This window comes from Tachysurus vachellii, chromosome 25 (assembly GCF_030014155.1).
Source record: "Tachysurus vachellii isolate PV-2020 chromosome 25, HZAU_Pvac_v1, whole genome shotgun sequence".
In the NCBI taxonomy this organism is placed as follows: domain Eukaryota; kingdom Metazoa; phylum Chordata; class Actinopteri; order Siluriformes; family Bagridae; genus Tachysurus; species Tachysurus vachellii.
Genome location: NC_083484.1, coordinates 14,484,078 through 14,497,767, shown reverse-complemented (window position 1 = coordinate 14,497,767; position 13,690 = coordinate 14,484,078). Strand labels below are relative to the sequence as shown.

Sequence of the window (13,690 nt, the reverse complement as noted above, 5' to 3'; positions counted from 1 at the left end):
TTCACGTGAAACAGTCTCCTCTTCTACTATAATATAATGATAGGACAAATACCGAGGGCTGACACATACATCCACAACCGCTATGATGTATAATAACACCATAATAAATGATTTTTTTTTTTTATCACTTCAAACTACAACCCTAATCATTCATTAAAAAAAAAAAATTAATAATAATAATAATAATTATAGGCTGTTCTGTAAAAATAAATAAATAAATAAAAAAATTAAAACAAAAGCAAACTAGATCTTTTGCCGCATTGGATATTTATGTATTGGTGGCATTAATGCAAAGATTCTGGGGTGCAATACAAACAGTTTAATTGTGTCATTTAACAATCAATAACCACTCCTAGTTAGAACAGTTTGGCTCGAGGAAAAAACCGAGAAACACTTATAAAACAGTCAGTCGTAACAAAATAACCGGTGTTCTCCTTGCGATAAACTCATAAAAAAACAAACGCTCCTTTTTATACAGAATAGTTTATACAGCAATAGCTTTGAGTTGTTATTATTAACCAAAAGGAAGACACATCGCAAACATCGAATTCCACACAAATTGCATATGTTTTTTTTTTTTTTCTCTAAGGTGGTCTATAGGTTAGTTAGTCGTTCTCCTAAGCTTATTTGCATGAGAGGAAAAATTGCATACAACATTAATCGTGAAGCTCTTAAGCATGAATCGCTTGACATACAGCACTTTGTTTTTTTTTTTGTGTGTTTTTTTTTTTGTTTTTTTTCAGTGTTTTTTTTTTGTTTTTGTGTTTTTCAGGCAACCGTTAAAGCACATTTTTTCCATTTAAAACGTTTAAGACACTTTGATTTTTACTGCCCATCAAACTTCCATTTATAAATAGTAAAATAAAATAAAATAAAAATGTGCTGCGACAAAACAAAAAAAAAAATGACGTAATTACATCCGTAAACCGCATGAATGGCAAATAAATAACGTGGGATGAGGAAGAATAAAGTGTGATTCACATTATTAAATTTTGTGAAAATCCTGAAAATTACAGTGAGAAAGGTTTTGCAAAATAATCTAACGTCGGCAGTGCCATATAGTACAAGGCATTTGTTGGCATAGTTTCTTTAAGACTGTATATTTTTTATTTTTTTTTTACAATTAATATATGTCTATATTTATTTATATATATATATATATATTTATATTTCTTCCAAACAAATAATAAGTAACGATTGAAAGAGGGGAAACTTTTCTCCTCCAGTCTACCTGAAGGTCTTGGGGGCGCCATATCCTGCGCGATCCTTCGCTTTGTAAAGAAAACGCTGTGTTGTTCAGCAGTTTGTCACCGTTAAGGCCCCCATTTTTATTTTATTATCAGTTGCATTGAAATAATAATAATAATAATAATAATAATAATAATAGTAATAATAATAATATTAATAATAATAAAAATCCAGTTAACACCACGTACGTAAACATCTATCAAAGTCTATCAAACTTCGACTGTGTTTTTTTTTTTTTAAATCAGTAGTTTGGAAGTTCAGTGTAAAAACAACATACATCAAGTGCAGTCAGCAAACATCCACGGCAACAGTTTTTTTTTTTGTTTTTTTTGAACATTTTTCTGATTTTGTTTCGTTGTGCAGGTTATTTAATAATGCGCAAAATCTTTACAGTGGAATAATAATAATACAGGGCTTTTACAAAAAGGTAATACTTGAGTATTACACAGTCCCGGGGTTTGAGAGTCTCACAGTTCTACAGCTGGAGGAGATCCGACGGTGTGCTGGAGTTTTATTCTTTCACTTCCTGCTCATGACATTGTCCTTCCTCGGTGCTTGCGTGCTCCTCGATCTTGATGGTGAAGATGCTGGTAGTCTGCGTGCCCTCGTCCAGCTCTTTGAGCAGCTCACCGTCTTTGAAGTCCGTCATGCTCACCTCGTCCTGCTCGCCGGCTGCGGGGAGAGCGATTCCTGACGTGGCCTCTTTGGGCCGTATGCAGAAGCGCTGGTTCTGGAAGAACTTGATGATTGTGTGCCGCGGGAGGTCGAGCTGGGCTGAGAGCGTGTGCACGGCCTCATCGTCCGGGTATGGACCGACATCCTGCACGAAGCTCTGCAGGATTCCCAGAGCTTCCAAGGAGATCCGAGCGCCGGTACGACCTTTAGCCTGACGTGACTCGTCCTCGGCCTCGGCGGGCGCAGCGGTGGAGGGCTGGCGTGGTGGGAGGCGGGGTCCTGTTTGCTGCTGAGGCTGGGGCTGCTGGGAAATGAGCGGCTGTGAGGGGTGGGGCAGCGCCAGGGCGGGCTGGAGCTGAGCTGTCGGTGGAGGATGGATCTGGGGCTGAAATCAGACAGAAATGCTGTTAGATCTCTGCAGGTTTATCACATTTTATCTACATTCGCTGTTGGGTTTTTCAGTTATGTAGAGCGCAAGGCGACGGCAAGGTGCTCGCTGTTTAAATAACCTGCACCTGGCAACTTAAAATATTCTGCCATTAAACCTTTAAGTGGTATCAGACCTGGCCAGAGAGCAGAGAAATAACAGAAAATAGCTCTGATATCGTGTCCCGGAGGTGGATTAGGATTTGGAAAGGAACGTCACGGATTATTATAGACAGATTTTTAATTACGTTTATATTGTATTGGATTTATTCTAGTTAAAATCTATAAAAGTGATAGTTATGTGACAGCGTGAAAGATTAACTGCGAATTGCATCACTGTAAAAAAAATCTGAAAAATGTAGTTGTTTTTAAAGAACAAACGTGTGTGTGTGTGTGTGTGTGTGACAGCATGCAGTAGTGTTAAAAATTGCAAATACAAAAAAATAAAAAATAAAACTATTTAAAAAGCCTGGATCTGTTCGTCAAACTGAAACTGAATAAAAATAGATAGTATTAAGACATAGAAAAGGTGGAAATCTGTGAACGATGAACAGTTTGAAGATCCTGGAGCCTGAGCAGCAAATGTTTGTGATCCCTTCCTGATGACGTCTGAAATAAAACCATGTGAATTCTGAGGTATTAGAATCAAGCAGGTATGAACTGGACACACTGGGTTTAAAGGCGTGTACAGACGCCGGGGTCCGGTTCGGTTCGCGCTCGCTCGGAGCGGGTCACGACGATGAGATCAGATCCAGGAAATTCCCTTTACCGTTATCTTTTCCGTGAGAGCTCATTAGCACCGGGCTCTTTTTCATGCAAAAATGTTCACACAGAATTCTGCGTGGCTGTTGATTGCTTATCAAGCACTATTCAAAACGCCGGGCCTTCACACAACAAGAGGAGAAAAAAAGGCCAGATCTGCAAAGATTCAATCACATGGCTGGCTGGGAGGGATTGACGTGTGTGTGTGTGTGTGTGTGTGTGTGTGTGTGTGTGGGAAAGTCACACGCTGAGGTGACAGACATGACACGGTGCCTATAAAATGCAGCATTGTTTCAGGTCGAAGGCCACCGAAGGGTCAACCGTCGCTCAACTCGCTCCACAATCAAACTATTTTCTTCTCTTTTTGGGAAAATCCCGAACGCTGCGAGATAATATTGTGTGTCAAAAGTGCGTGACTTTGTGTTCTGTTTTAGTAACCGGAAGGTTGCGAGTTCAAATCTCATGAACAATGGAGTTGTGTAAAGAAAAGGCAAGAAATCTGTAATATTATCAGAAACATTAAAAAAAACAAAATTCATGATCTAAATCATTTAAAACTCATCACACTTTGTAAAAAAGTCTACAATAATAATTGTGTAGTAATAATAAGTATAATAACACTATTGTAGCACTAATACGTTTTTTATTCGTCTTCCTGCTCGTGTTATTTTTTGTTCTTCTTTTTTTCCTCACATATCGTAAAGAGCTCCTGTGAACCTCGCAAAGCTGACGTCTGAGCGTTAGCGCTACTGCGTCACGCTGTTCTCTGTAATCGAGACCTGATCTACACCACATCCTATTAGATCACGCCATCACGAGTTCGCTCGTATTTCTCCATCCTGGTTTTTTTATTGCTGTCAACACTTTAGAATAGAAACATAACAATAGCAGATTTTCCCCGTCCGTAAAAAAAAAACAGTGCTCTCATACATCTGGAAAAGAACAAAAGAACTTGCTAGTGATGCAAAAACTTCACTGGATTACAGTTAAAATTATATCGACGTGTCTGGAGTCTGAGAGCTCTGATGGGCTTCGGCTCTTTCATCCTGTTGAACGAAGACGAAACGCTGCGGAGTTTCTGACTCGACGCTGCTCGAGAAAATAAAAACGGGATCGGGTTAAAAAAAGCAAAAAAAAGGTTTATTCCAGAACCTTCCAGAAGGACGTGGATTCTTCCTGCACCTGATGTGCTGCTCTGGAAATGTTACGTAACGTGATTCAACGATTTTTACGCGTTACGTATTTTTTTTTTTTAATGAAAGTGTTAATTAAATACAGAAATCGTGAAATAAACGTCCACAATAAGTCCAGAAAAGCGATGCCTCAGACTGTCCTGTTCTGTAAATAGGTCACATGCACTATATAGGGCACTAGATAGGGTCTAAAGATTAGTCAAGCTAAAGAGAACGCTCATCGTTACTGACACTAACGAGGCGAACGATCGACGTGGGACGTCGTTTTGTCAAATAATAAAATTGTAGGTCTTTGCGTCGTCAGTACGATTCGGGTCACGTTCAAATCCAGAGATTTGGAAATTTCTAGAAGACAAAGACAGAGCTTTGAGGTGGAATCCAGAACTTATTGAACACGCACAAGGGTTTGAAGATGAAGATGTTTCCAGCAGGTTAAACGACGACCTGCACAAACGCTCCTTCGTCCTAAACTCTTTTTTTACAACCGAAACTTTCCTGTTGATCCTCGAGTGGGATTTCAAACGTGATTTTGTTTCACAGCTTGTAATGCTTTGCTTTTTTGTTTGGAAGGTCGTGAATTCGATCCTCTGACCTCTCGTGCTTGAAGTGTCGAGTCGTGTTTAACTCGAAGCGGCTGTTCGGATCCGTTAGAAATGTCTGATACGGAAAAAACGGATGAATCTGATATTCAATATTAGACGAGTGTCTACAGTTTTGTTCGATTACTACGTACATGCACACACACATGAACACACACTGGTGTTGTGTGTGTATCAGGTGGCATTGTTAAGAGACAAAAATGACTGTTCTCAGATTTTTCGTGTAAATAAACACAATTATTTAGCGTTATGGTGATCGGATGAAACTGATCTGCAGATATATTTAAATTGGTATATAAAAATAATATATTCTAAAATTTTAAATCCTTATAATTGCATATTAGTTTTTGATGAATGATAAAACAAGGCCAGTTCTAAGGAAATGTATGTATGAATTACATGTAATCCAGTGAATCTTGTATGTGTGTGTGTGTGTATGTGTGTGTGTGTGTGTGTGTGTGTGTTTACCTGCAGTGGCTCAGTGGGCATGTGCAGCAGGTGTGGGGGTCTCTCGGTGTGGTGTTGCTGTCCTCCGTTGCTCTCCTGCTCGTAGATTGCGTCTCTCTCTGACTGCGAGAGACTTAGAAAGCGCCGGATCATGGACAGGTTCTCCCACAGCGTGCGGTTCTCTGGGGACGGATCCTCCTTCCAGCGCAACAGCTCACACAACCAACCCTGTGCACACAGACACACACACACCAATGGGTCACGTTAGCGTCTCGAAACACATTGAGAAGTATGTGGTAAATACTTTGTCTGCATTATATAATACAGCTTAGAATATTTACAAAAAAATAACCTCTGTGTGTGTGTGTGTGTGAGAGAGAGCATGATAGATCTTCTAAAAAAATATCTGACTATCTTCACATGCAATTTCAGAGGATCTATATTACTTTGACTTTTTTTTCTTAGTTTACTTGGTCATATTTTAATTAAAGAGCAGATCATTATATTATATTATATTATATTATATTATATTATATTATATTATATTATATTAATTTCATTACCTAGTGCATTCCTGTATGTAAAAAAAAGAAACTATATATATATATATATATATATATATAGATAGATAGATAGATAGATAGATAGATATTTAGATTATATTACATTAGCTGCCTATTTTTATTTATTTATTTATTTATTTGTTTGTTTGTTTTTATAGTTCATACATTCATATAATCATCCATGTCTTTATATCAATCTTTAGCTCTAAATGAATTTATATTATTTATTTATTTATTTATTCTTATAAAAGGCAATAATGTTCTAAAAATATTTTTATATTACAAAAAATGCAGTTTTTTAAACGTAACCCTTTTCCCCCACTGGCCTGTGCCTCAGCAGATCAGCCATCTTAAACTGTGCATCAGTGTGTGAGCCTGCACACACACACACACACACACACACACACACTGCACAGAAGGTGTTCCACTCCACCGCTGCACAGAAAGCAACAGAAGGAGTGGAGGTGTGTGTGTGTGTGTGTGTGTGTGTGTTGCACTGTGTCCTGGCAGCGATACAAGAATGACGCCGTAATCTCCAGACCAGTGTGCGGCAGCACCTTTCATTTCCACAGGATTACCTAGCACTCACACACACACACACACACACACACACACACACACACACACACACACACACACAGAGGCTGGAGCCAGAGCCGGAGCCACACAGGCGCTGCATGGCTGAGATAACTCAGCACTTCTGTTGTCCCTGGTTCCAACTCCTCCCAAAGCCACATCAAACCCGAGAGAGCAAGACACACACAGAGAGAGAGAGAGAGAGAGAGAGAGAGAGAGAGAGAGAGAGAGAGAGAACTTAAAGACTGTAAATCCCACACTGTTTCTATGCCGCCTTTTTCCTTAAATGCCACACAGAGGGACAGCAAGCACACACTGATGTCTCTGCGTCGTATCTGTCAACACACACGCAATCAATAACAAGCACTAAACCCCATCATAAAGCAGGTCAAAACGTCGCTCTCCATTAAACCCTACACACACACACACACACACACACACGATTATATAAAACGCAAACTGTCCCGATAATGTAAATAGCATGTTGTTCCACATGTAGGAAACATGACGTGTGAAGACCTGGTCTCTGTGATTAGCGTGGCTCTGTGGGCTTTACACACCCCAAAGTGTTTGTGTTTGTCCAATTGCATTTCTTCCACTGCTTTACCAATCACACAGTGTGAGAAGAGCCCACAGCATGTGTTCATCTTTTTGCCTAAGAAAAACGACAGAATCGAACGATTTCCGCTTCACACACAAATCCATTCCACTTCGGAGTTTTTCGCTCGTGTCCCAAACACAGTTCTTATTAGGATTTGTAACAGTAGTTCAGACACTTTCCTGTTTCTCGGGATTTTGCCAATAACCACTGTTTTTATAGCCGCAGGAATGAGAACAGTAGCTAACTTTTTGTCACAGAGAATATAAGCAACTCTCTTGCTACAGGTAGCGTTACAGATAATGTTGGTAACATAATGTTACACAACTTTCTTTGTAGGAACCAGTAGTGTTACAGATAACATAATTAACTCTCTGGTTCATGTAATGTTACAGATAACGTATGTAACTCTGTAGGAACCCGTAATGTTACAGATAACATCTGTAACTCTGTAGGGACCCGTAATGTTACAGATAACGTGTGTAACACTGTAGGAACCCGTAATGTTACAGATAACGTATGTAACACTGTAGGGACCCGTAATGTTACAGATAACGTGTGTAACACTGTAGGGACCCGTAATGTTACAGATAACGTGTGTAACACTGTAGGAACCCGTAATGTTACAGATAACGTGTGTAACACTGTAGGAACCCGTAATGTTACAGATAACGTATGTAACACTGTAGGAACCCGTAATGTTACAGATAACGTGTGTAACTCTGTAGGAACCTGTAATGTTACAGATAAAGTGTGTAACTCTGTAGGAACCCGTAATGTTACAGATAGCATCTGTAACTCTGTAGGGACCCGTAATGTTACAGATAACGTATGTAACACTGTAGGGACCCGTAATGTTACAGATAAAGTGTGTAACTCTGTAGGGACCCTTACTGTTACAGATAACGTGTGTAACTCTGTAGGGACCCGTAATGTTACAGATAAAGTGTGTAACTCTGTAGGGACCCTTAATGTTACAGATAACGTGTGTAACTCTGTAGGGACCCGTAACGTTACAGATAACGTGTGTAACTCTGTAGGGACCCGTAATGTTACAGATAACGTGTGTAACTCTGTAGGGACCCGTAATGTTACAGATAACGTGTGTAACTCTGTAGGGACCCATAATGTTACAGATAAAGTGTGTAACTCTGTAGGGACCCTTAATGTTACAGATAACGCGTGTAACTCTGTAGGGACCCGTAACGTTACAGATAACGTGTGTAACTCTGTAGGGACCCGTAATGTTACAGATAACGTGTGTAATTCTTGAGTTAAACGTAATGTTACAGATAACATAAGCAATACAAGACGCTAATATAATCACTCTTTTTATAGACCTCTGCTCTGTTATTTGACTAACTACGCTAACCGAGGTGTGTACGAGTACGCGATCGGGAGAGTCGCAGAAGCCGCGACGACGAACGCCATCCATCAGGCGACCGGTTCTGAGGTTTCTATTAGTGGAATCCATCTGACACTCAGTTACAGAATCGACAATGACGTTCTGGCGGTTTAATGACATGCCTGAAGAATACGGATGTTATTCGACTGATATGAAGCCCATGACTTTTACTGTTTGTCTGAGGTGCTATTAATATGACCATAACAGCATTCGACGGAAATTTTGTTTCGGAATAAATGAAAAAAGAGCGGATGGTGCAGGCTGCGTATAAATAGAAGTTTCTGATAAAAATATTTCTCTCAGAACATAATGGCTGTGTGTGAGAGTGTGTATATGTGTGTGTGTGTGTGTGTGTGTGTGAGAGAGTGTGTGTGTGAGAGAGAGTGTGTATGTGTGAGTGTGTGTGTGAGAGTGTGTATATGTGTGTGTGTCTGTGAGAGTGTGTGTGTGTTTGTGTGTTTGTCTGTGAGTGTGTGTGTGTGTGAGAGAGTGTGTGTGTGAGAGAGAGTGTGTATGTGTGAGTGTGTGTGTGTGTGTGTGTGTGTGTGTGTGTGAGTGTGTGTGTGAGTGTGTACGTGTGTGTGTGTGAGAGAGTGTACAGTATATGTGTGTGTGTGTGTGAGAGTGTGTGTGTGTTTGTCTGTGAGTGTGTGTGTGTGTGTGTGTGTGTGTGTGTAGTCACAAGTTGCCAGTGACTGGTGCAGAGAGCTGCTGTTAGAGCGAACACTGCTGTATTCACCTCCGATCAGCAGGCTGATAAACCTAACACCTTTATATTATCTCATTTGCCAAATAGTGTTAGCAGCGTGGTGTTAGCCGTGTCACAGCGAGAGCCGTGTCCTCTGTAACCCTGCTGAGACTTCCGTAAAGTCAGGAAAAAGCCGTGGCGTACGACTGATAGGGGAGAAGAAAAAAATAAAATGAGCAGAGATTCCTAAAAGATGTTTTTATAACGCCGCTAATCCGGGCGCATTACGACGTCACTCGTTTTTTTTTTCCTCTCTCTTTCAGAGTAATCCAGTGTTATGGCCTACTTCTTCTGTGCTGATGGAGGAAGGAGAAAGAAGAGACAAACATTATGATGTGAAGCAGAGGGGCTACAGACAAAGCGTTATTATCCCCCCCCCCCTCCTCTCCTCCTGCTTTTCCAACCCCCCTGTTTCCCTGTCCTGGCACAGGCCCAGCTCTGGCACGCAGCTCTGTGCGGAAAAATCCGAAAGCTAACGCCTTCTGCCCGGAGCAGCGAACTCGTCTCTTCTACCGCCTGAGAGATATAAATGCCGTGGCATGGCAGCTTGTCGGCGGTAGAAAAGAGGGCAAGGAGGGCCAGCTGCAAGAAAGGTAAAAAAAAAAATTACTACAGACGGCAGACTCGAGCAAATTAAGGTGGCACGACAGCTAGAACTACAAATCCCAGAATGCAGCAGTCTATAATGAGTCCGTAATGAGGGGGTGATTTAAGTGCTGCACTCTGAATGAGGCCAGACAGAGAGAGAGAGAGAGAGAGAGAGAGAGAGAGAGAGAGAGAGAGAGAGAGAGAGAGAGAGAGAGAGAGAGAGAGAGAGAAACAGAGAAAGACACTAAGAGAAAAGGAGAGACAGTTAGACAGCAAGACCGAGATAGAGAGAGGAAGAGAGAGAGATAATAAAGTAACTGATATAAAATTTAGAGAAAACAATAGAAATATAAGTATAAAACAAACATGGCCGTCTAAATTCAGTTTTTTTTCCCATATTCTGTTCATTTTTTTTCCATATTCTGACTTTAAATATGAATTATTAACTCGATATTTACTTGTCCAGTCCAAGTCTCAGAAATGACCACTTTTATGATCGTTTCTACTCCTTCATCAATCATATTTTCTTATGCAAATCGTGAAAAAAAGGTGAACCTCTCTGTTTACATCCAGACCTGGACAAGAGACCTGGAGTTAACGAAGAAAAGCAATTCAAAATAAATAAAAAAACTCTTCTTCTGCGAGCGTTATTGCTCTCGCTGTCGACCGGCTGAAATAAATCTCCTCAAATCTGCTCGTTTAAGGCCCTTACAAGAAAGAGAAAGGGAAAGAGAAAGAAAGAGGATGTTACACGTGACCGAAGATTCAGATGCAACTCATACACACGTAGAGAGAGAGAAAGAGAGAGAGAGAGAGAAAGAGAGAGAGAGACTCATGAAGCGCCTCCGAGTCGTGCTAGTCCATCAATTATAAGCGCCTGATTGAGATTTAATTCAAAGCTGGAGTTTAATTGCTAATATCAGTGCGTAATTAAGCAGATAAATCACCGAGATCTTATTGCATTATAGATTAAAATTGCATAAAACCTGCAAATTGTATATGTCAGCTAAATCAGCATCCTTAATTGGCAGACAGGTTTGCTTTCAAAAAAGAAAGAAAGAAAAGAAAAAAAAAACAACAACCAAAGGAACAGATTCAAGACTCGAAATAGAACAGAAGCTTAACGGAGTTGGACTTTTTCGACTGCTACTTTATGTGAAGTCGTGACCGTGTGACCGAGTCAGCTGACACGTCTCGGCCAATGGGAGGAGGAGAAAAGCTCTCGACGAGCTCTCAATTAAAGATGGAGGAGTTAGTTTATGTGTGTTGATGAGAGATCGCGAAAAGAGAGGAATCGAGGATGAAAAAGAAGAGAGGGAAGAGAGAAGACGTGAACGGGGTGTAGAGTACGTGTCGCGTCTCTGAGCTCCACGTCGGTGCGAGTGGTGAAATTGAAATATTTCTCGGTGTGTGTCACAGGCATGGCGAGCGGTAATTATGACAGATCTGATTAAGCGGGCGAGTCAGGGGCCGGCTCCGGGCTGCAGGTGCGACCTTGCGCATTCCTGCGTGTGTAAATAAAATTAATTACAAGCGCGGGGGTGCACGGCGCATGACATCGCCGTGCACTGAGAGTCACACGGAGTGGGGGTGGGGAAGGGGGTTGATGGAGGAGGGTGGGGGTGGGGGGGTGGTAGGACTAATGGAATATTTTCCCGGAGTCTAATAATACAGTTGGTATTGACTTGGGGTAATTAGGGGGATCATTAAAGCCGCTTTTCCCGGCGTATTTGCCTGCCTGATCAGATTAGAAGGAATGGGCCTCGGAACAAGGCCTGTGTGGTCTGACAGGGGAGACGCGGCGAAGAGCTGGAGAACAGGGGGCGTGCTACCTAGGGCGCACGCTTACGGAGACAGAAACAGAGTTAGAGATGATTAGTGTTCCTGCAACCGCTGCATGAAGCGCAATAATAACAGGAATATTCCCGGATTAAAAAAAGAAAAAAAAAAAAAAAAAAAAACTCCTATAGAAAAACATGTATCGTATTTAGTCTGTTGTCCAAAATAAAACAGAGAGGGGGAGGGAGGAGGTGGCATGGAGGCGACGAAAGATTTAAAGTAATAAAAAAAAACATTAAAAAAGGGCGATCGGAGCCGAGACACGATGCAGGAAGAAAGGCAGACGGAGGAAAGGGAAGTATGTCGAAACATCCAGGAGGTGAAGGTGAACACTGTGTGATGGGAGGAATCCTAAAATCCTCAAAATCCTCAAAATCCTGCTGTAGGTTCTGAGTCCGCCCTGCAATAAGAGAGGGGAAAAAAAGCTTCGTTGCAAGGCGAGGCTTTGCCTTTTTGGGCCATAATTCAGCCCTAAATCAATTATTCAGACATCTGGGGCCTCCAGTTCAAGAAAATTGCGTCTTTAATAATAGAGGGAACCGCAGCCGTTTCCCAGGCAACCTAATAACCAGGCAGCCAGATAAATAAATAAATCAATTAATAAAGAGGCGCAGGCGCGCTCCCCCTCTCCGTTCCCATCTGCCTGCTTCTGCTTCCCTCCATCCCCCACGGGAAGAGGATGAATTCATAATGGTAAACAAACCACTTCTCAAAATGCAGCCGCCACACTACGCCAAATAATGAAAGAAATAATGCACAATATACAGATACACACACACACACACACACACACACACACACACACACACTTTTCCCCCCTATATGAAGGAATAATAATGCTTTCATACACAGCAGGCAATGCAGATCTAAAAAGTAGAAGAAAAGCAAAACGCAGCTTTCACGAAGAAAGAGCTTGATGTATGGCATAAAATCGAATCGGGTAATTCCATAAGCCCCGCCCAGGGGAGGAGCTAAAGATGCGTATGGCAGATGCTGCGTTCTACATATGCAAACAACACGAGGTTTCTCTTTAGGAGAAGGTTCCTGAAACTAGTTGTCTGGACCAGTGAAGAGCCTTAAGGAACCCAGTTAAAGCACGAACTTCAAGTTTCACGAGTTTTCAGCTAAACGTTTCGACGGTGTTTTGTGTTTGCAGGAAAGAAGTTTGCAAGAAAAGCTTCAAAAAATGAATAAGTAACAAAGTTGATGTTGAAGAATCTACGAGAATATTGTACATGACTTTAGCTCTATCTAAAAAAAAAAAGGATTGATTCAACAACAGTACTTCCTGCACACGTTTTCTGAGATGTTCCAGAGGTTCCTCGGAAGGTTCCTCAAGCCTTTTGTCAGTAGATACAGTATAAGGGTCGAGTGCAGAAAGGGAGCGGAGAAGAAAAGCAGAAGATCTGATATTCTTCTGATGTGAAAGCCTCTGACATGGACAAACAGGCTGAAGGGACACCAAAGAGGAACTAAAGACAGGAACATGAAAAAAAAAGTCTAGTCTGCTCCATCAAATGGTCAGAACCTGGAGACACCATGATGCCTGGACAATGAAGACACCATGTGAAGGCCTGGGTTTGAAATAGTGCAGCATTAGAGAGGCATTTTGAAGCAGAACAGAGATCTCAGGTACGTCTAAGACTTTCACACATCCTGTTTCTCTTTCCAGCCCGCAGTGCTGCTCCTCTAGAGAGTGGTGAACCGGGCCCTTGGTGACAGATGGCACACCCTCCACTACCCCAACACACACACACACACACACACACACACGAGCCCCACACCTGCCCCCCTGCACTGCACCAACGTACCATATCCCTGACATTCTGTCTCATTAGAGCACTGCTAATTACCACTGCCTCTTCCAGGAGAGGAATAGAACGAGAATGAGAGAGAGAGAGAGAGAGAGAGAGAGAGAGAGAGAGAGAGAGAGAGTGAGAGAGAAAGAGAGAGGGTCATTCTGAGGGAATGGGACAGAGATCTGAACCTACATTTCATCCAAGAACAGACTGTGTACTTGTTC

The 13,690-nt window shown here is 41.6% G+C and overlaps 1 protein-coding gene across 11 annotated transcripts in view; it reads right to left on the bottom strand.

The window, feature by feature from the left end:
- Nucleotides 1-304: 304 nt before the first annotated feature.
- The window catches only part of satb1b (SATB homeobox 1b), a 52,109-nt gene continuing 38,723 nt past the window's right edge, over nt 305-13,690 (bottom strand). For all 11 annotated transcript variants that reach the window (XM_060861398.1, XM_060861405.1, XM_060861401.1 and 8 more), the window contains 2 exons: nt 5,372-5,578; nt 305-2,308 (listed from right to left, as the gene is read on the bottom strand). In XM_060861398.1, coding sequence (XP_060717381.1) covers nt 1,760-2,308; nt 5,372-5,578 — 756 coding nt within the window. In that variant the 3' untranslated portion in view covers nt 305-1,759. The remainder of the gene's footprint in view (nt 2,309-5,371; nt 5,579-13,690) is intronic.